This window comes from Melanerpes formicivorus, unplaced genomic scaffold (genome assembly GCF_026170545.1).
Source record: "Melanerpes formicivorus ecotype bairdi unplaced genomic scaffold, bMelFor1.0.p_v2 SCAF_6, whole genome shotgun sequence".
Classification (NCBI taxonomy): Eukaryota; Metazoa; Chordata; class Aves; order Piciformes; family Picidae; genus Melanerpes; species Melanerpes formicivorus.
In genome coordinates, this window is record NW_027142358.1 from 10,493,252 (window position 1) to 10,519,173 (window position 25,922).

General features: G+C 39.8%; 1 protein-coding gene and 1 long non-coding RNA gene across 3 annotated transcripts in view; one reads left to right on the plus strand and one right to left on the minus strand.

Moving 5' to 3' along the window:
• The window catches only part of MARCHF5 (membrane associated ring-CH-type finger 5), a 29,910-nt gene extending 17,179 nt beyond the window's left edge, over positions 1–12,731 (plus strand). Inside the window, exons 2-6 of one of the 2 annotated variants that reach the window (XM_068139649.1) lie at positions 888–1,090; positions 6,316–6,416; positions 8,588–8,771; positions 9,196–9,362; positions 10,467–12,731. In XM_068139649.1, coding sequence (XP_067995750.1) covers positions 888–1,090; positions 6,316–6,416; positions 8,588–8,771; positions 9,196–9,362; positions 10,467–10,583 — 772 coding nt within the window. In that variant the 3' untranslated portion in view covers positions 10,584–12,731. Of the gene's footprint in view, positions 1–887; positions 1,091–6,285; positions 6,417–8,587; positions 8,772–9,195; positions 9,363–10,466 lie in introns of both variants that reach the window. The other variant, XM_068139648.1, reaches the window with a different exon arrangement.
• LOC137441814 (uncharacterized) lies at positions 4,650–23,515 on the minus strand. Its single transcript, XR_010987494.1, has 3 exons — positions 23,469–23,515; positions 5,748–5,803; positions 4,650–5,296 (listed from the first exon to the last, which is right to left on the minus strand). It is a non-coding gene; the product is annotated as an uncharacterized lncRNA (long non-coding RNA).
• Between the last annotated feature and the right edge of the window lie 2,407 nt (positions 23,516–25,922).

Below are 25,922 nucleotides of genomic sequence, written 5' to 3' on the forward strand. Positions count from 1 at the left end.
TTCAGTATCTTCAGTAGGGGAATTGACAAGGTATTTTACAGTAAAAACTAAATTACTGGGTTGACATATCTGATATTTTCCTAGTTCAGGTTCATATTTTACTTTCTATTGTGAGTTGTAAGGTGTCCAAGGGTCTGGCCTAAATCCCAGATATCTGATCTGATGATTATTAGGATGTGTGCACTCTTCAGGTCAGGTCACAGAGCCTGTCAGTTTTGTGTTTTCTTCTTATAGAATTAATAGGCTTGAATTCTGTATATGCAGATAAATCTTCAGTGCAGAAATCTCTTCTTCTAGAGGTACAATAGTATTCTTGAAGTACTTTGGAACAATTTGTATTGCATAAAATTGTTTTATCTGAATTAAGTATTTTCCCTATTCAAAGGGAAGGAATGAATTGAATATAATTTAGTTTGTTTTGTGTCTCATCTGTTGTCATTTAAGTGGATTGGAGTTACTTTCCCAAGGAACAGATTACTGTATTGATCTTACTTTTACTTAAAAAAAAAATTACCAAAATGTCTGCTGTAGAACATGACAATACATTAAAAAATAGATGGATTATTCCTGTGTTGAATTATTCAGAGAACAAACTACAGTCTCAAAGCTTTTTAATTCATAAATTACCTAAAAGTTAAATTAGTAATTCACAATGTGCTGAAAGCACTTGATTAGCTGTCTGCGATGTTATGTTAAAACTGTATGTTAATACCAGAACGAGACTGTGGTACAAAATACTTAGTTTTCTGGTGATTAAGAATTAAACAGCAAGCATCATCTCCTCTGGCTGCACAGTTGCTAAAACTACATGCTTTCACATGTGAAAGTTTATTTTAAGCATGTAAAAATAGAAAAAAAATCTTCTTTTTTCCTTCCTATAATTACAGAAGCTGCTGGGTTTGTTTTGCTACTGATGAGGATGATCGGACAGCAGAGTGGGTGAGACCTTGCAGGTGCAGGGGCTCTACGAAATGGGTTCATCAGACTTGTCTGCAGCGCTGGGTGGATGAAAAGCAAAGAGGAAACAGTACTGCTAGAGTTGCTTGTCCTCAGTGCAATGCAGAATATTTAATAGTATTTCCAAAGCTAGGTAAGATATGTATCATTTAATTTTTTAAACATAATATAATGAGTTGTTTCTATTTATTTTTTTTTTCCTTGTCCTTGGAGCATCAGTTCTGTTGAAAACTTGCCCATTCCCTTTTCCAGACAGAAAAAAGTAACTTTATAGTCTGCTTCTGTCCTATATGCCTATATATTCTATGGGGTGTATTAAGTAGGGCAAGAAAATGAAATGTTGCCATGGAAACTTAAATTTTGTTGAAAAGTAGAGCTGCTTGTTGAAGAGATGCTGGTATAGCATGTGAGTAAGGGCATTGAGAGGATTTTAAAGAAGGGTGGAGTTTCTGGGGTTTTTTGGTTGGTTTGTTGTTTTTTTCCCCCAAGTATCTTATTTCTGTAATTCAACACCTGAAAATAACTTGCAGTGTCAGTTCTGGGGCAGGACCTCTTTCTGTTAGTATAAGTGCTGACAAAATTGTAAAGGGAATTCTGTGTGTGATGACATTTATTTCCATGATAGAACACCGAGAAGTGGGAAAGAAAGTCTAGACTAGTCTATTATAAATATTCAACAAAACATACCAGCATGAAACTTAGTACCAGGGTATTCATATATCAACCACGATTCAGCTTTGCTGTAGGGTAGGGATGGAATCTTAATCATCATAAAGAAGGCTCAAATAATAACATTTGGCATTGGCTGTGGGGGGCAAAATATGGGTTTAGATCTGGACATGTACAATGTACCAAAACCTGAAGCTGTTTAAAATTATTATTTGTGTTTTGAATGATGAAATTGAGTTACATTTTCACTTTATTTTGCAGTGGGAAAAAGGGGAAGCAAGTATAGTTTGGAGATGAAATGTGCACAAAAACAACAATAGGCATTTTCATCTGTTCTTGCAATTTGTGGCGTACGTTATCTGAAAGCTGACTGCTAACATTCCAGCGTATGAAGCTGGCCTAAAATTCTTGCATAAGATTGTTCAGCTCTTGCATGCAGGCATGCAAGAATCTTTTGATGTATTTTCCCTCATAATACTATGTCTCTCCCGGTTTTGAAGATGAAAAGGCAAAAAAAAAAAAAAAAATTAGACTTGCATAACAGTGCATAAAACATTGGTAGTACAGCAAAGAAATTAATTTGGGTCCCTCAAACTTCAATCATGAGCCTGAAGTGCCTTGAAGTGAGACAGCCTTGCCATTTTGTATCTATTTAATACCCCAGAACTCTTGTATCACAAGTCAGCTGTAGTCGGTTAAGGTCACACCAAGCAGAGTTAGGAGAGTGAGAGATTTTCATGATGGCTTGCCTGCAGCCCCATCTCTGCTACAGCAGGAATCTTTTGAAGACATTACTAGTCATAGCCATGCCATTCAAGAAACTAAAACAGCTTGAGTAGGGAAGTAGTGACTACTGAAGTTTCTTTGAGGTGTCAGAGTTCAGAAACTTAATTATGTTGAGACATCTGTAATGCACTGCTGGAAGCTTTCTTTCTAAAAACAAATTCAGGTGAATGGGCATTCCCTAACCCAACTTTTAGTTATGATTATAGCTTTGAAGTAATATCAACTTGAGGGGACATCCACAAGTCTCTTTATAAATACCAGTGGGTATATTTTTGTGTTTACCAATTCAGTATTCAAATTTAGAATTCTATTTCAGATTTGATAGTGCATATCAGTTTTAGAGATTGGTAGAAACTATTTTCTTACTAGCTGCTTTCCTCTCTTCTGGGAACTTTATTAAATAGGAAAATATTACTGCCACCAAAGTGTCTTTTAGAAAATTGTTTCAATTTAATACATAGAAAACAGAATTTGACAGAAGAAGCTCTCAAGAGGCTCCTTCCAGCCTCTACCATTCTGTGATTAAAGCATGATAGCTTTTACAAAATGAAAAATGCTGTTGCATTTTGTATTTCCTTTTTAATTTGTATGTCAGCAATATTTAATATCTTGCTTCTTCTTTAAGATAGCATCTTAAAAGAAACAGTCTGTTCCTTCCTAAAAACAGACAATGAAGAAAAAAAAGATTTAAAATATTGAAGCAAATGTTTTTCTAGGTTTTATTCCTCAAGATTTTATACCTAATTCTGTAGCTTGCTTATTTTAATTATCAGTAGGTGCAATTTGTTAGTATTTTTAGTGTTAGACCTACCTTGCCATACCATCTTGTCAGGATGAGTAGGGCAAGCTTTAGTTCTTTCTGTCACCCTTTAGAGGTGACAGAAAGAACTAAGTATATCAATAGGGATGTTGGGTCTTTTGTCTTCTTCTTCAAACAAACAAGTTTTCAAAGTGGTTCAACTAAACAACTTTTTTCAGTGACTGTGGGAAACAGTCAAGATGTGTAAATTACTGTGCATTTAGTACCTGCAGTTGTGACCTTGTTACTACTTTCAGCACATAGACAGACATCCTGGCACTTTAAGTCTGTCCTGGAAAATTAAACATAACTGCTAATTACAGTTGAACTGCTTGTTCCATTTTGTATTTAGAGAATAGTGTTCCTTCTTCAGAAACCTTTTAATTTTGGTACCTAATCAATAACAGGATGCCCAGCTCAGTAATAAATTAACTCTGTAGTTACAGTTTGTTAGCTGCTGAAGATCTAATTTACATCACTTGGTATATTTGAAGCAGGGTGCTGGTGAGGTGTTTACTGTCTTACAAGCCACACAGGAAGATTCTTCCTGCCTGTAAAAATAGAGCTTACTACTAAACCAATGTATGTTGTACTAGGAGATGCACACAAAGGTAACCAATTAGAAGTACATGAGTAGTAAGTTAAGAAGCCGAAGGTCCAGCAAAGTTAGAGACTGCCTTAAGCAGTATTCTGCCCAAGTTGGTTAGGACTGCATACTAATTTGATACATAACTTGGCAGTATTTAGAGTTACTTCTACCAACACAGTTGATAAGCTAGAGGAGTTTACATTGCCACTCTTCAGTATGGTATTCTGACACACACCTGTGTATGGACAACAAAAAAAAAGGCAATCCTTCTACAGGGTCTCTGGATACTAACCCTATACAAACAGGATATAAGAATATCACCCTCTTTAACAAAACAAGCAAAGAAGAAAGGGAAAAATACAAATTCCCAACACGGCACCACAAAACAGGTGTTTTCAGGAGTGCTTTAGAAGAATACCAGTGCTGAGCAAACACATCAGTGAAGGAGTTATATCATATGTTCCTGTTCCTTGTTTTTTGGCTGAGTTGAACCAAGTGGAACTGGTTGTTTTGAAAGGATTCACACTACAGCTGTGTTCTTGAAAGAGAAGAATCAACTAAGTCATGAAATAGGAGTCACCATTTTCAGTGTGGCTAAGGGAAATAAAGACTTAGCAGACTTTTGGATGTGATTTTCAAGTTTTGATTGTCCATTTAAAATTCTCAACTTCTAAATAATTTGGCGTAAATATGGTAGTTCAGAAACAATCTTGGTAATTTATCACCACCCTAAAATATTAAAGTGTGGGATGGTTATGTGCTAGAACTACTCAAGCTAATAATTGAACTGCAAGTGATTTTTATGTATTTGGAGAATGCAACAATCTATTAGTGCCTTTCCCTTTAGAAAGGTAAGAAAGAAAAACATCCTTGGCACCTAATTGGCTTGATTCTGCCAAGATCAGAACAAATTTCAGTTAATTTGGCATCAGGGGAAAAATAGCATACAGCTTGGGAGTAGTGTACAAAACCAGGAGCATGCTTGCTAGCCTGATAATTCAGCTAGGGAAAATCCTGTACATCTAGTGCATTAGGAATTCAGTAAGTCATTTAGCACCATTGCTCAAGACATCCCTCCTTCCCTACCCTGACCCCACCAAACAAAAGCCCAAACAAACAAGGATATTAACAAGTAGTACAATAATTGGAGGCTATACTGGGTAACCTGTGATGAGACATAGAAGACTAGTTACTTGAAGAATGCCTGTAGGCCGCCTTGGTGTTCTTGCAGCCTTTGAAAGAAAAGACGTGAGCATACCCTTGTGTTTACCTTGCCAAAGTTGGTCAGGGTAACATCTTGCTATGGGTAAGTTCAGAAAATGCAGTTGTCCATAGACACAATAGCAGAACTCTGTAGTCATGCCTTGCTGTCAAAGGCACAAAATAACCTGAATAGGAGGTTTTTTCCTCCAACATTGATAGGTGGTTCTCTGAAGATGGTGAATGCAGTCACTTCCAGCTGACGGAAACTTTCATATAGACTGTGGTACTTGTTTCTGTAGAACAGGATAGTTTGATGACAAAATTCTCCGGTTTTGCTCAAGATAAGCATATGAAGTACAGTACAACTAGTGGGTCTGTCTTCCTTTTGAAAATAAGTATCTAACAGAGACCCTTAGTGTGGTGGTGAGAAAGATTCTCCCTCCCCCACAAAGAAACCACAGCTAACTCAGAGGAGCAAAAGGGTATGAGCTATATTTACAAGCGGGATGCAATGCAGTGGATATATACACAATATACAGTATTTACAATATATATACAGAAACAGAGCAAAGAAAGTGATACAGAACAAAACTCCCTCCTCCGGCCAGAGGAGGGTTCCCCCCCTGTCCCTCCTCTCTCCCCCCACCTCCCTTTTTCCCCAAAAAAGGGTTAGAGAGAGAAAAGGTAATTACTAAGGAGGAAATTCTTGTTAGGCTCAAAACGCATGCAAGGATTAGTTCTTACCTCTTATTCAAGGTCAGCTCCAGCTAGTTGCTCAGAGAGAGACAGAAGCAGACAGGCTGAAAAGACAGAACAGACTCGAACTGAGACACTCTCAAACTGAACTAAAATTTAAAGTTGCATTTTACCTATCTACCAATGAAAGTCGTTTAGAATATCTGAATGTTTTCAAAACATTCAGCCAGTGTGTTCCAGCAACTGTCCCTTTCTTAAAGGCACAGCCTAAAATGGTCACACTTAGCCAAATTTTTATGTAACAGAACAATTCTGATTGTCAGGTTTAGTGAGTAAATTAGTCAATCCTTTCACTAGTATATTAATCTTCAGAAAGATGTGTTGAATTAAATGGTAGGTAGAAATAAGTTGAAAGTTCAGCTTTGTCACTTTTTAATTCTATGTTCCCATTTAAACGGTGTGTGGGATATTAGACTTGTGTTTTGCTATGGTCATTCTTTCTTATCAGTGATAGATGCAGAAAGCTTTCTTCACTATGCTTATAGATATGTATATATCTTGAAACCTTACTTTTCCTCTGTCATAGGTCCAGTTGTTTACGTTTTGGATCTTGCAGATCGCCTGATCTCAAAGGCTTGTCCATTTGCCGCAGCTGGAATAATGGTGGGCTCTATATACTGGACAGCTGTTACATATGGAGCTGTGACGGTGATGCAGGTACACATGTATTCCTTTTCTTACCAGCTTTGAAAGCAAGTCTTCCAAACAGAAGTCAATTGTCTCCTCTTTCCTTGCTTTAAGACATGCTTTATCTGCTTTATCACATTCTGTGTAGTTAACAAGTGAATTCAAGATGGGTGTATTGCTTTTGACTGATCATACTGCATAAAGCCAAGTATGCCTGGTTCAGTGTGCAGCTAAGGAAAATTCACTGCTATTCTGGCTGTCTGCCCCTTGTATGGCAGGCTGGTGAACCCATTTATATTACAGAAAAAGTGCCATTGCCACCCAGCTGCTAATAACAGATAGCTGATTCTTTAGAAGAGACCTGAGACTAACCTCCTCTGTTTACCTGTAGAAAACTTTTGCTGGTGACATTCAAAGGGTTGAGACATGACTTTTTCAATCCTGCCACTTATTGTATAAAGGAAAACATATGCTCTGAATGGTGCAGTTTGTTCATAAACAACAGATGCAGAACATTTACATATTAATAGTATGTTCTTTAAATTACTTTATGGTTAGTTGAAAAGGGGAAAAAAACCCTTACTTTTCCTACTTCTGTTCTTGTGAACTTGCTGTTTAAATATAATGTTGACAGGTGGTAGGCTATAAACTAGGGAAAGATTTGTTCATGGCTGTTCTAGTTCATCTACAGGACAAGAGTTTTCTTTCCATAGATTGTGCAAACAGAAAGACCTTCATTACCATTTGAGTTGTTGATTCTTAGATCAAGCCCATGACCTGTGTTTTGCCTCTAAACATCAGAATGCTAATTCAGTTGTAGGCAAAATTAGCAAATCCATATGCTTATAAATATTCCTCTACACAGTTCTAATTTTTCATATCCTTATCCATGTAAGTCACATGCTACTACTTCTGCTTTAGCTGAGTGGTACTGCCCTGCAGTTGTCCAAGTCACTCCATCTCAAGGCTGTGTCCTGGTTTGGGTCTCTTTGTGCATAAACCCGTAACAGGAAGGTATGGCAGCTGGTTCTGGTGGAGGCCAAATGAGTTCATGCAGGCTCCCAGGTACCAGTGTGGGCAGGGTCAAGCAGCTACATATGTGATTGTAATGGTTTTCAGTATCTCCTCCATTCCAGTGGATGAATCTCTATATTCCAGAGTGGTACACTTAAGAATTCCCTTGTCTGATACTTTTGTTTGTGTTGTGGCCCTTACAGGAACATTGCAACCCTCTGTAATACTATAACTAAATGTTGTGAAGTGTAGTCTTTGCCTCCTTGCTCACTGCTACACTGAGCCTTTTTCCATAGGGACTTGCATGACTTGTTTAGCTTCTTTCTGTAGTTGTTCTGCTTTTGAAATTACTTTAGACAGCTGGTCAAGAATGAAGAAATAGCTTTCTTCTTTATACTCAGGTATGAAAAATTGGCTTTTTTCCTGTGATTCAGTGTTTCTTGATTATATGGATGGCAAAATGGTTAAGAATTGTTGGTGGGTCTTTTGGCTTATAATGGAGGAGATTAAACTGGGAGTGAATGGAAACTGCTGCATTTCACACTCCTTTAATTGAAGGGCCAGGGAGAAGCACAAAAGCTATTTTTAAAGGTTAGGCTTCAGATGGAGAAAAATATTCAATACTTGGTTGACATTGTTACTCCGAGTGGTAGAAAAGTAACAGATCATATGGAGTTATTGAAAACAGAGGGACATAGTAATCTGAAGCAGAAGAGACAGAGTACTGAGGCTTTTTTTGATGGACAAGGACTATAAGGGAAAAAGAGATAGCATCAGACATCACAGTTTAGGTGGAAAACAGTGAAGAAACTGGAAGACAAGTGTGATTGGGGTTTTAAACATTTTTTTAATAGACTTTTGGTGAGAAGATTATTGATTATGCCTTTTTAAGGCTGTGGTATATAACATAACTTCTAAAAGAATAAAATGGGATGGTTTTGATGTTTACACAGAAGCTCATGAGACTTCTCTCAAGATAAAGAGTCGTTGCAGCTCTCTGTAGGACTAAAGACTTGCAAACTAGGACTGGTAGCTGGCCTGCATTACACTTGATAAGCAATCAAGGATGCAAAGGGAAAGCAGAGTATGTTAGGTGAAACTGTTCTTTTTGTGTGGGCAGCCCCAAACAAACTGGAGTTTTAAAAAAGTTATATTCTTTGTTTGTAAGCTATATTCCTATTTACCAGGTTGTGGGTCACAAAGAAGGTCTTGATGTCATGGAGAGAGCTGATCCTTTATTTCTTTTGATTGGACTTCCCACTATCCCAGTCATGCTAATACTGGGCAAGATGATTCGTTGGGAGGACTATGTGCTCAGACTGTGGCGCAAATACTCTAATAAACTACAGATTTTGAACAGCATATTTCCAGGTAATGTGATTTCATTTAAAAGCAAGTATCAAACTCAAATAGTTAGCTTTAGGAGATTGGGATAGGGGAGGAGTTTACACCATTCTCAAGTAAAGGTGATTAACACCTTTCCTCTCTTCGATGTTCAGTTCAATAGTGTTTATGTAGTACCTTGTGAGAAAGATAGGGCAAGAGGAGCAGGAGCATGGTTTCAATTAAAGCCTTAGTAACAAAACAAGCTACTGAAAATCATGGGTCTTGTTTGACAGTAAAGATGAATAATTATTTAATGGAAAAAGAATATTCCATCAGAGGAGGGATGATTCTTAAAGTAATTGGGCTCTAGTTTTGTAAAGGAGTTGGGGGTGGGCACTAATGTACTTTGAGTTCTATTTGAAGCCGTGGCTATGGGTTATGTAACCTTTTCTCCAACTCATCCCTTTAGGCATTGGGTGTCCTGTTCCTCGTATTCCAGCAGAGGCCAACCCTTTGGCAGACCATGTCTCTGCTACACGTATTCTGTGTGGAGCTCTAGTTTTCCCTACTATTGCCACGATAGTTGGCAAGCTGATGTTCAGCAGTGTGAACTCAAATTTACAAAGGACAATCTTGGTAAGATTCACTAACAGCTGGAATATGGGAATATGAAGTGGTATGGGTGGAGGGAGGAAAAGTTACAAGGAATATAAAGTGATCTAGAACTTAAAGATGGGATTTGATTAAGGGAAGAGTTCTTTCTTAAGTTTGGCGATCTTGGCAGTTGACTAGCATCATGTTCAAGAGAGATTTTGTCCTTACAAATGAAACTAATCTTAATTGATGACAATGCCAATACTTCTATCTGGTACTGTACTAAGCAGACCTTAGCAGTAATTAAGGGTCACAATAAAGATGAGAAACAGCATCTTCTAAGAGCAATCTCTGCAAGGGCTAACAGGACCTTATAACATCAACCTTGTCACATTAGCTTCTGTTTACTCATTTTTTGAAAGAATCTCTGTTACTTATTAATATAAAGAGAGTAAAAAGTAAACTCTCCATAGAAGGTGAATGAGGGGCAGAGGACAAAGAGGAGACGATCTCTTTCTTTGTGAATGACCTCTCTGGCTTGTAGCCTTTCAAGGGGAAGTACTCTTGAGTTTTGTACGACAGTGTCCCTGGTCATCTGACTGTTGTTTCAGCCTCTGTTTCCAGTTCTAGCATGTTCATAGAGCCCTATTCCATATGGAAGAAATGGTTATGTTGTAGCTATTTACAGTCTACACTTTCCCCAGTGACTCCTCATCTTTCAAAGACTTGAGATAAACATATTGTAACTTTCTGGAAAAAAGGGTTTTACAAGAAAGCCCAAGTGATTATATAATGGTAATTAGTATGATTCCCTGTGCCATGCAGAGTATATATTGAGAGAAGGGAGGACAGCAGATACATACCTGCATTTCTCTTTGTTCTTTAAATAGGATCTATTTTGATATGTTTTTAAATAGTATTTGTTAGACTTAAAAACAAATAACAGCTTTCAAAAGGTTTTATAGCTACAGTGTATAATCCTTTTGAGTAACATCAACTTCTGTAAGAGTGCGTTGTGACAGAAAACTTGGAGGTACTCGTTTGGAATTGTCCTAATTAGCTAAACTTAAAAGAAAATGCTATATAATTGGAAAACCTTCTTTGAACAGAATTTTGCATGTTTTCAAATTATCTTTTTTTTTTCAGGGTGGAATTGCTTTTGTTGCTATAAAAGGAGCTTTTAAGGTTTACTTCAAACAGCAGCAATATTTGCGCCAAGCTCACCGAAAAATTTTGAATTATCCTGAGCAAGAAGGAGCATAAAGCTGTGGTCTCCAGATGTCACACAGCCTCACCTGACAGGTTTCCTTCTTGTATTGGTTCCATCATTATTGCACAGTAGTGGAGAATTGAGATAAGCTGCTGCTCCTATTTTGTTTTTCTCTTTAAACGTAATAAAGCACTGTCTTACGGCAGGGTAAATCCATTCAGCAACCACCAAACATCAGAATGTGTCTTGGCCTTTGTTATTTTTGGGTATTTCTGTTGCACAACAGGCTTCTGAATTATTTGATTTGAGCCAATATGCTGAACACAACCAAAAAAAAAAAATCCTCTTAAATGGTGTATTTAATGTAGGCTATATCCAAATGGCTTTTCTATGTGTTCTCATACCCACACTACCCTCCTGTTCAGCATTTCACATGGGGAAAGGACATTTAGAAAGGAAATATGAGTTGTTACAAAGGAGAAGTAATTGACTTTATTGACTGATGTAGGACATCAGTCAATAAAGATTTCCTTGGGTTTTGCTGGTATTAAACAGGAAGTGTAAATTACTCAAAAGACTGGTCAGACACAGCAGAAGACAGACTGTTCTCTTACAAGACTTGTGTGTCAGCTCTGGCCACCAAAGTGCTGAAATCAGCATGGCTTCCAAGTGACTGTTTTATTATTGGTAATTTGTACTGTCCTCGTGTCTTCTGCAGTGCCTAGTGTTACTTCTCATGGCTCTCTTGTAACTGGTGCTGGATAGCACTTTTTTCCTCCCAAGTTAAGATAATTAAATGGGGGTGTCAATTTCAGTTGCTTATTTTGTAGTTATTAGAGCACTTTGTTTAATTTTCATGTTCCTTTGCATTATGTAAATATCCATACAAGTATAAAGAGCAGTACAAGTATGAGGAAACAACTCTGGACACTAAAGCTACATTTAAACTGACAGACTGGGGCATCCTTCTGAACACCCAGACCTGGGAGCATAACTCATCTCTGTACCAGGACTAGGATTTTTCTGCCCATACCAGCTGAAGTGGAAGGATCCTAGAGGAAGGACTGGCTTGATGGGTGTGACACTACACTTTGGGTACCTAATGTGTGGTACATACCAGAAGGCTAGACACACTTAAAGCAACTTGGATCTGTTCTGTAAAGGACTAGAGGATAAATCTTAAATGTGTTATTTAAGTTTGTTTACACAGTAAGCTTTACTGTTGCAGTGTGTTCAAAGTAGCCATCTGAGGGAGACATTAGCACTTCAGTTACTGATCTGTTTATAAACATTATTTCAACAGAAATTAACTGATTTGTGAAGTTCAATTTTGACAACCATAATACAGCCATTTACTTTCATACCAGACCTAACCTAGATTCAGCAAGAAGCTTTTTATTAACAATTTGTTTTTCTTCACAGTTGTTTGGTTTATTTTTTCCCTTGTTCATATTAGTATGTCAAATGCATGGAGAAAAAAAAAAAGTATCTTTTACTGGAAGTAAAGATTTCTTTTTGCCAGAAATTAAGTGAAGACTGGACTTCACATTTGACTGCAATAATGTATGTAGAGAAATGAAAAACATGGTACCTTTTCTAGAGTATGTTTATCTTAATTACTGAGATGTAATATTTTAGGACTGTACAAAAATGTATATAATGGCCAGCTAGTATTCAAAAAACTATACAGGTATTGAAAATTATACATTCAGTCACTATTGAATACTTTTGAGGTTCTTGCTGTAACTGAACAGTTACTATAATCTTATGAGTGTGCTGATTATATTTGTCTTAGTGTGCTCACTTTTATATAAAAAACCCATAGAGCAGCAACCTCTGAAAGTTGCTGCTTTCTGTAAGATAGTCTTGAAACAATATGATACATATTTCTTACAGAATTCTTCATTTCAAGAAAAACAGCTTTTCAGTAATCTTCACTGTATATATTTCCAACTATTTTTTAAAGTGTTGTGAAGAATTGAATTATGCCAATTATTAGATTTGAAACTTGTTCCCTGGGAAAGCTCGCTGTCTCCTCTGGAAAGTAAAAGCTCTTGTAAAAACCTAATTATAAAAATACTGTATAGATGATGAAATTATTTCACCTGAGTGGCAGGTCTTTACTCTGTTGTAAATCTTGTTTTTAAGTATTGCAAATTACAGTTATGTTCAATTAGGTTGAATAAATATTTTTTACACTCCCCTGGTGTATTTTGTCAGTTGAACAAAAGCCTGTAGCAAAACTTCTGAATTAAAAACATGTTTCATTTTAATGCATATCTGAGGGTTTATATAATAAATTAGAAGTTGATAACCTAAATAAATACCTTGGAGATGAGTGAAAAATTGCCATAACATTTTGAACTTACATTTGCGCTTCTTAATTTCTTCCTCTCTAGTGATCAATAAATGATATGAAGGAATGCATTACTTAAACATTGCAAGCAAAAAACCTGCTGCACCATGAACAACTTCTGGTGATACTCAACCAGGGTTGGGATTACTACACATCTGTGTTGGCTGGTGTGCAGCATTTCCTTGGAATACACTGATCCTTCTTCACTGAGAAAGATAATGCTGACTGTAGGAAGTGTGTTTTTTCACTAATTTGGCTAATTTATTTCCCATTCATTAATTCAGAATAAGGAATATGAAATATTATCCAGCATTTCTCAGTGTACTTTATCTGTAACTTGGTTCCCCCTTAGCCTTCTGTTACATCAACATAAAGGCACAAGTTATCTGAGCTATGATTAGTAAATACATAGGAGATACTTCTCCCTTTCTATCCCAAACCACGAGATTTAGATGGAGCCCCGCTATACTACTTTACTGTTTTGTGTTTGACTCTTCCTTTCATCTTCTTTCCCACCCAATAGTTTTTCTGTGTAACAATTTCCATGAGTTTCCTGGTTATTACCTCTCTCCTCATCTGGAGTTGTTTCTCAAAGGTTAGGATCCAAATATGTAGCTATCAAAAGCCTCTCCAGCACCTGGGTTGAGGTTCTGGAGCATGTCTAGGGCAGGGCCATGAGGCTGGTGAAGGGCCTGGAGCACAGGGCCTATGATGAGTGTCTCAGTGAGCTGAGGTTGTTCAGTCCAGAGAAGAGAAGGCTGAAAGGAGACCTCATTGCTCTCTCCAACTATGTGAAGGGACCTTGGAGTGAGGAAGGGGCAGCCTGTTCTCCTTGGTGTCAAGCAACAGGATTAGGAGAAATGGTTTCAAGCAGCACTAGGGGAGGTTCAGGCTGGATGCTGGGAAATAATTCTTCACAGAGAGGGCTATCAGGCATTGGAATGGTCTGCCCAGGGTTGTAGTGGAGTCACCATCTCTTGAGGTGTTTAAGCAGCATGTGGACCTGTTGCTTAGGGACATGGTTTAAGATTGACCCTAAATGGGGTCAAAGTTTGGACTGGATGATCTTTTGAGGTCTCTTCCAACTGGATGTTTTCTGTGCTGCCATTCCGTGGGACCTGCACAGGCTGGAGTTGGATGGAATGGAATATGATGGTTCAACAAGGTGGGGTTGGACTTAATGATCCCTAGGGATCCCTTCCAACTCCTTACCATTCTGTGATTGTGTGGTTTACTGTGACTTACCGACAGTTTGTTCTCACTGTTTCAGCCTGGGTTTTCAGGGGGGCTGGTTTCTGCTGTACTAATTTACAGAAGTCCAAGACAAGCTTTAATTCATTTGAAGACCTTATTCAAAACCTCACTTTCCAGAAAAGCAACAGCCACAAGATGTGCAACGAGAATATTACTGCAAGTGGAAAAAAAGTTCTGTTTTGTAAAAAGGGGTAAACTATCTCCATTAGATCATTCTTCAAGAAAGCTTGAGGATCTGTGGTTTCTTTGTCCATTTTTACCAGGTTATTACTCACATGCTCTGGGTACTTAATTGTTTTTGCACCTCTGACTGTTGCAAGCATAAAGCAGTTATTTCTGATTGTACTATACTAAGTAATTCAGTAAAAAAGTTCCATTCCAGAACCACGAAAGGCAAATAGCAGACATGACTTGAAACTGCCTCAACTAAACAGCTCAGCAGCACCTGTCAAAACACATCTTGCAGGCACCTCATTTGTTGCTGGATGACTAAGCCATGGAAAAGCAATTGCCTAAGCAGTGGGCCTCCATAGGAAGTACTATGCTTTTTTGAATAATAAAATATGCAACTTCTAGCTTGAGCTGACTCTGTGATCCAGCAGGCACAGATTGATGTTTTCAGCGTTTCTTCTTTTTCAGTTGCTCCTCCACTCTTAGTACAACTCAGTAACACTTTACTGTATCTAACGGGAGCTGAGAAAGGAACACACCGATGTGCCTATGGACTATTTTGTGAGCAACTGTCATGTCTCTGCCATGAATCATTACAAGAAGCTAATGCCCCTATTCACTACCTCTGAAGGAGCCTCTGCCTACCAGACGCTTATGCATGGAAGGTAGAGTACATAAGATAGCACAGAATCAAAAATAGTTTTATGGAAATCAAGAGCGGGCTTTGGGATGTTGGGGTTGGGGTTTTTGTGTGTGTGTGTGTGTTTTTGAAGCAAAATGGTAGCTAGTTCAGAAGTATTTGACCAACTTGTTAGAAGAAAATCTCTACCACCTTACCTCCTTCACAGTTGTAGGTTAAGAGCCCATGGGTAATTCTGAGTTTGTTGCTAGTCACTGCCTGTGGCACTACTCTTGCCTGAGCTGCTTGTATTACTACTACCACAGTGCAGGAGAGGGTCCTGCTTCTCCTTTATATTTGCACGACAGCTTCAGATATTTATGTTTTATTTTAACACAAGACAGATGTTGTTTAAATGTACATTGTAATAACTCCCTCTGGATGAGAAGCGTTGCAGCAGCTTTATGGAGCACAATTTACACGGTGAAAGCCTTTTGGAGAAGGGAAGGTATTGAAGGAAAAAATAAACCTTAGTATTGTTTTGGAGGCAGAAAACAGAAAGCCTTTCTGGCATAGTGAATCTGACTTGGACCACATTCCCTCAGTATCAAGCCATGCAGGCCTTCCATAACCAACATAATAGCGATTCTTTTGCTGAGAGTGGCACAGAAAACTGTTGCGAACCTAACAGGATAATTCAGTCTGAACTTCATGAAACAATTTTTTCCGTTTCTTTTTAAGTCATTTGAAACTTTTTAAATGCAAAGCACTGGGCTTGTTTTGGTTTTTTGGTGGTTGTTGTTGTGTTTTGTTCTCCTAGTGGTTTCTTCTGAAAAAGCAAACCAGTCTGTTTTAACTGCAGATTTCTCTACCCAAGAGTGTTGTTAAGTTTCAAGGTACTAGGAAAATGAAAGTGCTTTCCACTTAGCATAAATTAAATATCCTGTAATGGAACTGACCTTCCCACATTAGTGAGCTCTGTTTCTGTCAGAATTGTGCTGTGTGTTTCAGTTGCATACCACTTTACTGGTAACTAGGCTTGTTTTCCCATCTTGTTTCAAAGATGATCAATAATGCAAATTAACCTAAGGAGTAAATTCACAACTGATTTCAAAAGAACAGGTGCTTATGTTTCTCCATTCAGCTGTAGATTCTCTTTGTCTTGTGCAGGGGGTCTCACCTGGCTGGGAGTAACAGCGCAGGCTAAAAAGTGAGAGCATGTGAAGAGTCCCTTGAAACAAAATCAGTTAGTGACTGAAGTGTGAGAGAAGCTACAGGCAATGACTGCAGGGTCACTTTTATCTGGACAATCTGATTTTTCAGTCCCAGGACTCCTACAAACAAATACCCATTTCCATCTATAAAAACAAAGCAACTGCTTGACAACATAACCTGTGGGTCCCAGTGGAGGAGTGGGGAATCCTGAGCATAGCTGAGAAATTTGTCACAGCTGGTTTAAAGTGCTGTTATACAGCTTGGGCATGTTCTTTGCTGGATGGGCAGATGTACACAGAGTAACTTGTGATGGAATGAGCCATGGATATGCCACCTGATAGTTCAAATTCTACAGCATCCAGCCCACTCCTGCTTTCCACAATTACTGGATGCTAGTGGGATTCTTTTGGGTGAGAGACTGATGCTCCTGCCTTCAGCCTGAGTTGCCTCCACAGAAAGTACCTGCATTGCACTGCAAATGCCCCTGTCCTGGGGCCTGACCATGACTTGATGCTAACAGCTCATCCAGGCAGTCAGGGTAACCTTGCTCCCATCTCAAGCAGCAGGTTTAGCCTCAAGGTGAGGAGAAAGTTCTTCACCGAGGGAGTTGTTAGCTGTTGGAAGGGGCTGCCCGGGGAGGTGGTGGAATCACCATCCCTGGAGGTGTTCAAGAGGGGAGTGGACATGGCACTTGGTGCCATGGCTTAGTAGTCATGAGGTCTTGGGTGACAGGTTGGACTTGTTGATCTTTGAGGTCTTTTCCAACCTTATTGATTCTATGATAGGTATAAAGACTGCTGGGAGAACGCTCAGAGCTAGGCTGAGATCTGCTTTCCCTTACACTTAATGGATCTGTAGACCAGAGATGGTGCCAGCTTATTGTATACCTGCACCAGGGGTCTGTTCTTGGGGCACCAGGCAACTACTGAGCTTCAGGCTGACCTGAAAGTTATTTGTACTGGAATCAAGCTAGCAGAGTAGTAGCCTTCGTGTCCTCTAGGAAGGAAGCCAAGTCTAGTTCTCCTAGGACATAGAAAGGGCCAGTGACTCAAAGGTACAAAGGGCACAGGGTGCCCTCTGCCATCACCGTACAGTGATAGTACAGCCTAAAGGCAGATAGCTGGGTTAGCTGTTACTTGCTTCAAGTAAGGATGGGCTGAGACTACTCTGCTCTACTGAACAAGCTCGATGCAGTTATTTTCCCCCAGCAGGTGCAGTATTTCTATTTTTTAATTCCCTGCCTTTAGTGATACATTTTATGGCTCTGACACCACAATGCAGACAGACCTCAGTAAAACAGTTTTACAGCCACCAGGTTAGCCTTGGAGTCTGCAAAATAACAAAATATATAAATGAGAGCACTGTGGGAGGATTCTGGAACTGTATCAACTGCTTGGCAGAAAGAGAGACAGATTTCGTATCATGTCTAGGAAAAGGCCATCCCTCCTTATCACAGATGTGGTTGCAATGCAAGCCCAGAGCAGATGCTGGAATTGTAAAGTTCTGCATTATCTGAAAGCAGATCTAGGCCCCCCCAGCAGGTAAAATGCTAGAACTTGCCACCACTTCATTTTCTTTCTCCTGCTTCCACTGGTCCTGACAGCAGTTATGGTTGTGCTGAAAAATTACTTTTAAAGGTCAGAGATAAAGGTACTTGGGTATGGATTTGCAGTCCTGAGCACATGCAGTATTTGAGAAGATGATCTGATCTCATATTCTGGTTCAGGCCTTTTATAGTTAATCTCCCCATTTTCCAACTACATAGGAATTGTAGGTTTGGGCTAATCCTTCTCGTATGCCTCTGGTGGCTGGAGCTTTTTCCACTGACAGCAGTTCATCACTGCAGCTAAACAAAATCACTGTAAGCTGTCAAACAGAAGACAAATGAGAGCTTACAAAATAGAATACTCGCTGAACTGAGACAAAACTTCCAGTACCAACAATGATGGTGGTGGGGGAGCAGAGACTATCTACTTATAATTGCCAATTTAGCAACAGCTGAGCCTGTACTTATCTGAATTGGTGCTTCTGCTAAATTCATGATGGTTTTGTCCTGTGCTAAGCCTTGATGTCTGCAAACACAATGCAAATGCAGTGTTCCAGGGATAACTCTTCTCTCAAAAAACAGCAGGTGGTGCTTAGTCCTGAATCCTAGGGCAAGACTGCGTTTTTTCCCTCATGCTGTTGAGCTGAGAATTTCTTGAATGTGCCTGCAAGCATCAAGGTGATAGGCATGTGTTGTCTTTTTCAGTAGATGTTTCTAATTATGCTGAGTTCCACTTTCACTTTTTTTTTTTTTTAATATAAGCCCAAAATATATTTACTTTTTGTTTACAATTTTTTTTATCATGATCTTGGAGTTCTGTCTTAATAACAGCGTTGGGTTGGAATGGAATGGAATGGAATGGAATGGAATGGAATGGAATAGAATAGAATAGAATAGAATAGAATAGAATAGAATAGAATTAACCAGGTTGGGAAAGACCTTTGAGATCATTGAGTCCAACCTATCATCCAGCACTATCTAATCAATTAAACCATGGCACCAAGGGCCCCATCCAGTCTCTTCCTAAACACCTCCAGTGATGGTGACTCCACCACCTCCCTGGGCAGCCCATTCCAATGGCCAATCACTCATTCTGTGAAGAACTTCTTCCTAACATCCAGCCTAAACCTCCCCTGGTACAGCTTGAGACTGCATCCTCTTGTTCTGGTGCTGGCTGCCTGGGAGAAGAGACCAAAGAGAGATTGTACCTCAGAAAACCAGCACTCTGATTTATCATCAAGTGGTTGCCACCAAACACTGGTGGATAAATGGTAAATACGGCTTATTCTATCAAGAAGAGTTGATTTGTGGGAGATAATTACTGTTTAGCCTGTTGATTTGCTCTGTCATCAAAAGATGTTTCAAATTAATGAACAGTGTATAAAAGGTTATATAAAAATATGTAAGAACCATTTGTCTTCAAATGAAAAAATTACTCCAGTAAAGTAAAGTGCAGGCATAAGTGCAGTAACAAAACAAATACACCTGCCTTCTTAAATGAAAACCAGTGTTTCTGGGAGAGCTATACAGGAGCAATAACTCTCTCATGATCTAAAAATAATCAACTGTAACATTAGGCAGAGAAAGTCCAAGTAGAAAGGAGCATGTTTGCTACATTGATGATGTTAGTATACAACACAGCATACCTGAGCCAGAAAGAGGATGCATAATCCTGAGGTTAAATTTAAGACTATTCATTACAAGAGTAGGGGATGACAAGAAACTCAAGTGTGAAGCAAATCTTTTCAATCCTTCTAGGTACAGGGGTACCTCTACCCACTGGCGACAGGAACCTTTTAACACACACTGAAACAGGAGGAACCACATCTTTTCTCCAAGCTGACAGTTAGTCTAGTCCCCTAAATAGCTTGGTAAGTCATACCAGAGAAAATTAAAATTGGAGGGATGACACAAAATGAGCTATACTCTACAGACAAGGGAGAAAGTTGTAGCTAAAATTTGAAATATTACAGACTAAGATGCTGCAACATAAATGCCTCTGACAGGATCATTGGCAAGGGTGTAATTTCTTTTCCCATCATATATTCTTTGAGTTGCAGCTGCAGGCCTTTCTTCTTTTAATAGGGGTGGCAAGTTTGCTTTGCAGCCTGGAGATGAGGCAGACCATAGGCATTTACAATGCCAGTATTTGAACCAGCTTTAACTTAAAAATGCTGCACTTGAGCTGAAATCCTGCAAGAAAGGGTAGGGGGTGGCAGCACCCACTCTGCTTGGAGAGCGTATGTAGCAGTCAGCAGGAGTGCAAGGCTGTCTTTCAAAGTCCTGACACAGGCAGCTTTGTAGTCCAGCTTCAAAAGCAGCTGTTTGTGTAGAGAGTTCACTCATATATTTCAAAGTCACATGTGAGGTCTACATTCATGGCTAGTGCTATTACTCAAATATTGGTCTTACTTAAGTAACTCCTAGAGTTAAAATTTAAGGAGAATTTGAAAGTGAATGAAGATGCTGGAACAAAACATTCATGTGTTCTTTTCATATTGTGTAATCTCGTATTAGACCTTCTAGAAATCTGTGTATGCACAGCTTAAATAGAGTCAGTGTAATGGCTCATGCTGTCTTCACTTGGCAGGAATTGTTTCAGCTCCCAGCTCCTGACAGTGGCCCAACAACATGAGTTGGGTAGCTGTGAAGGGTGGAGACACATACCTGCTCCTTTCAAACCAGCCACGAGACTGATGCAGTCATCTCGTAAAATTAACTTTCAGACTCACACCCATTTGCCTACATTTGCCTACACCTACATTTGCCTACCTTTTTCTTGGCTCTGAGATGTAGATAATTTACTACACCTTTGTGAGTGTGACTATGACCTCTTCTCCATGAAAGGCTGTAGTGGAGAGGGTCAGGAGAGCAGAGATTAGCAAGGAAGCTTTAGCTTTCTCACTCTTGCTCTTTAATATGCAAGTTGCATCACTTCAGACTTGCATCACAGTGGTTAGTAGGTCTAAGGACATTCAAGCTGACAAATCTCTGACTCATCTCTGCATTGGGGTGAGACTCTGCATTAGCAGAGGTCTTTTAAATAAAAAATTGACAAAGGAAAGACAAAAGTGAATTTAACAAAATGTCATAATTAATTCAACAACATTTTAAATCACCAACTGCAATGTTATTCCATTTTGGTGAATGGGAAATTAAATAATTCAAAATATTTCAACTCTCACACAGCGATTATTCAATTGAAAGCTCGAAAGTTCAGATCAATCTTCAGAAGGGTATATTTCTAATGGACAGGACACCTCTCAAGCCAAGAACTTGCATTATCTCTCAAATGTTCTTTTCAAGCTTACAGCTCTGGAGAGAAGCATTTAATAATCTGTCAGATTTCATACACTTCTTGCCAGGGTATCATTTATATCTTGTTTCTTCAACCCAGAATAAGAAATATTTTTAGAAAGAGAGCAAGCAGAATAAAGCTTTAAAATACACATCAACTGACTCAAAGTCTCTTCTCCATTTTCTGTCTCCTTCAACCACATTGCCTTGTATTAACCCTTAGGTTAAACCGGTCAGATGAGACTTTTTGTGACAGAATTACAGAAAACAGGATAAGCAGTTTATTCTTTCAATGTGCAAACCAGGCATCACTTCCAAGCAGATGCATTAGTGAGCCACCACAGCCAGGTGCAGCTCACACCCAGTGGTGAGCCTGACTCAGGGAAAAAGGAAGCTCTGATGGCACAGCAAAGAACAGAAAGGGGCAGACGATTCCTGCATTGCTATGTAATTCTCTTCTTCATTCACTGTGCAAAGTATGGAGTTAATGACAGTCACCTACTGCTGCCAAAGCAATTTCTCTTCTTGTGTTCTGTAATGGAGGCTCATTCTCTTCCTTCCCCAGCATTCATGCATGCTCATACCTATGGGTGCAGAGCTTCCATGAACTAGGATATCTAGAGAGGACACTATTAGTACACAGGGTTGGAAGGCTAATGTACAAGAACCTGTCAGTTCAAGGATATGCCAGCCTTAAGTCACAGATCTCTGCAAGGAAATGTTTCCTCCTACTCTACTCCTATCTGACACAGGAAGGCTGCTACCCTCACCAGGCTGTCTGATATTTAACAAGCCCATGTTTACAATTCTAAGAACCTTATCAAACTTTAAATACCATGTGAGTAATTATGGAAGATTTCTTCTGTAATTGTTTGTTCACTTAACAGGAAATTCTGGCAGGTCTCTGACAGTCTTGAAGTGTGAAGCAGGGAATTGAAAATCAGATAGTATAGGGAGGTTTTCAGATTGGTGGTTGAGTTGGTGGCTTTTGGGACTTGTATGGGGAATCTTCCAAAGCACATTGAAAAACTAAAGGCTGAAGCTGAGCTAGGACTTGATGACACTGCACTGGAATTTCCCAAGGGCTTTTTGTGTAAGGGCCACAATAATAGAATAAATGGGTCTTAGAACCTTAGTGCTACCTGCAGTGCTGGACCTGAAAGCAGAAAACCTGTCCTTCAGAGCTCTCAGTGTCTTCCCTGCTTAGCCTATCCTGCTCAAAGGCAAGAGATACTGTGTGGATTCAGCAACAGGTGTAGTGAATGAAGGACAACGAGCATGGAGAGTGAGCAATAAACGGGTAAGAGATTGCGGGCATTAACAGGGCTCAGGGTCTGCAGGAGGGCGTGGAGGCTGTGAATCACAGATTGGGTGAAAGAGACAGGTGACACATGGGTGAGGAAATGAAGACTGAGACTGGCCAAGGGAGAAGGATGTGGATCCAGTAACAGGGAAGGGCATGGTCGGAAAGAAGACATGGAAGAGTCTCTGTCACCATCAGAAGCTGGAGCTGAGTGCCATAGTCTCCGCTGCTTTGCTGTTCTCCAGCACCTGGAAATACCAGTGACGTGGGCTTATCGCACAGACACACACGTCCTCACCGCCGGCACATCCAGCGCCTGATGGATCATGTGGCCTCCCCCAGGAGATAATTTGTGTCTGTGTCACTAAGGTAACACATAACGAAAGCTACCCCGTCCCCTTCCAGTTTCCCTTTTAACACGGCCATTACACTCCCAGGGCTGCGCTACCAACGCTCTAGCGGCAAGCTCCCCGTTATCTCAACTGCAAGGCAGAACCATGACGGCCGCCACAAACCTTATACCCGCCCTCTTTTGGGAGAGGGTCTATCTGTGATGTGACCGTTCGCTCTTTTCCCTAGCCCCCTGCATGCTCCCCAGGCCAAACTACAGACATGTTCACGAGTTTCTCAGTAGTGCCTGGTGTTACATCGCCAAGCTCTCCACAAGTACGACCTGGGTGGAAAGCGGGCAGCGCCAGAGGTCTGCAGTGCCGAGGAATTTAGAGATTAGCCTGATGCATTTTTTTTTCCCCCTCAGAGTAACGGGCATGGCGTCAGCCACACGTTCGATGCACAGCAAAGCCGCGGCTCCGCTTGGGGCTGCCGCAAACTAATCCCCCTCTAATTCAAAACAAAACAAAAAAAGGAAAGAAATAAAAAGGAAATAATTAAAAAAAAAAAAAAAAAACAAAAAAAAAAAAAAACAAAACAAAAAGGAAACGGGCATGTGATAGACCGGAGCCTGCAGCACCCCTCCGCCCCCATAAGCCCAGCCAGAGGCCGCCGGTCCCCAGCGCGTATCTTGCCCCTTCGTATTTCCCCGACCCCCGGCCCCAGCCCAGCCGTGGCTCTCATACGGACCCCGGCAACTGCACACACGCTCCTGACCGCATTCTGTGCCCCTTTCCCCTCACCAAGCCCTTTCTCATCACTCCAAGTCGGACCGGCGCCCACCTACCCTCCGTATAAGCATGGCTCCGCCTCACGGCGCCTCCGCCCGGCGGCACATCCCGCAGCCGCGCCCCCGCCGGCTGAGGGCAGCAGCGAGAAGGCAGCCTAGGGGCCAGCTGCAAGCCCGAGGAAAGCAAACTTGTTAAGGCGCCTAAGGAGATGACAAACTTGTGAGGACAAGGACTTCACGCAGTCTTGTTCCTTATAAAATACACATGCGGACCGTTTCTGCGATTTAGAAGTGATTTATTTTCTCCAATTAAGCATTTCAAGTTCTCTTTATGTCTTTATCTGTAGAATCGTACAAACAAGAGTTTTCCTCAGCAGACGAAGAAAATAATATTCATGCATAAAGATGAGGTGCACAGCTCTTCACATTGTTACAGGGAATAACAGCAAACGTTGCATTGTATAGCACCAAGAAGAATTTTAATTACAGTGTGAAGAAAAGAGGCCGTGAAAGCTCCCAGTTTCATGGTGATTCGTTTCAGCTGGCATTTTTATTCTGAAGATCTTGTTTTCCAAGCAATGAAAACTTTACATTAAAACAAAGCAAAAACAAACCAAAAAACCCACCCCACCTGTTTAAAAAGCACGACATTTTCTACAAATTAAGCTATGAAATATGATCTCTTGCATAGCAAAAATTTCCTTTAAACTTTGAAACAGGTACAAACACCTAAAATAAAATTTAAAAAGTAATTCTTCCTTTCCTGGTCTTCCCTTACCCCAACCTGGTCAAAGAGCAGGAAATCATTACTGAGTATGCATGACTACATCTTGAACCCACATGCAAATTATGCACAGAATCCTACTCTTAAATGTATTACTGCAAAAAGTGTCACTGAAGAAGCATTCAGTATTTACTGTCAATTAAAGTCCCTTCTGCTTTGACTTCCCAGGTTAAAAAAAAGGTTTGCTAAGCACTAGCTCTAAACACTCAACAAGGGACAAAAAATACAATAAAATCAAACTTCAAGTCTCTCATTCTCTCATATCACCATAAATAAAACACCCAGTTCTGTTCATTCCAGAGATGAAGGATTAAATGTGACAGGTAATTTCCAATATACATATGCATAGCCATTACCCAGAGGCACAGGTAACTGATTCAAAAGAGCACTAAATAGCACCCTATAAGTAGTGCACTGCAAGAGGAGACTAACACTTCTTCCTGGGAAGAAGGTAGTAACATTTAATAATAAATTGAACTGAAGTAAAGACCTGGTGAGTAAGGAGATTTGACGTGGCTGCTGCTCAAGCACAGAACTTTAATCTTTGCCCAAGTCATCCAAGATTGCAAGAGGCCAACAAAGACAGGCTCACTCATGCCTCCCAATACCTTTAGCTGTTCATACTTTCAGGATCAGGAAGAAACATAAGGAATTCAGCTTTTTCTATCGACAAGCTGCTGTCTGTCTGTGGGTGCTGTAGTGCTGACCATTCTCATTACATCTCTCCAAATCACGCGCTCTCCCTCCCGCAATAGCAATCTACCAGGACTGTGCACATTGTTACCAGTAGTCTCACTTAACAGGGCTCCTCAGCATGTTCAATGATCCAGAAAATACCAACAGAATAAGTAAAATAGTTTAAGCTTACTGACTGTGCTATCCTTTATAGTCATATTTAATCATACATATAAATATACTCAGGTTTGCCTTTGTGTTGTAAGGTATGCATTTGTGATTTCTGACTGGCTGGACAACTAGATAAATTTAATCTTCCCATGCAGCTTTGAGAATTGCAAATGCATACTTTACAAAGGTAGATATACATTATCTTGGGATTTATCTTTTTGCTTGCTTGGCATATAGTGACTCCTGGGGACCAGCAAGGCAGCTCCTCTGGTGCGTTTCTAACAGATCTCTGCCACACCATGGTGAAATTGAAGCTTGTGCCAATGAACTAGGAAAAGATAGAATTCTTGTTTGTTTCTATAGAAGATGAAGACCCTGTATCTGGGTCTCAAGTAAAGAAAGAACAAGACATGCAGGACTATTAAGGTATTCTAGCAATATTTAAGATTATTTTAAATGACTAGTCAAGAGTTTATGCCTAAAGAATTGTTGAAATATATGTATTTTATAATCTAGGGCTATCAATATACTACAAGACAACACATTTACTCCAACTGTCAGGCCAGCTTAAGTATTTAGTTATTAATTATCTTAACAGGGCCTTTTTGTGTGTGTCTGCATGGTAGAGAAATGTAGAGCAGATTAATATAGAGAAAAGTAATGAAAGACACTGCTATATTTATTCTGTTGCTTTCAAAGCTCGAAGAAACTTACTCTTCAGACACTACAAACTGTCCTGCAAATAAGGTCTTGGATCCACTCTCAGTTTCCCAAATCAACAGTTAAAAAAAAAAATCTAACACATACTATTAGCTATTCACACCACAGTTGTGCATTGGTAGTTTACAGACACAACACATGACCCCTTTTCACAGGAATCT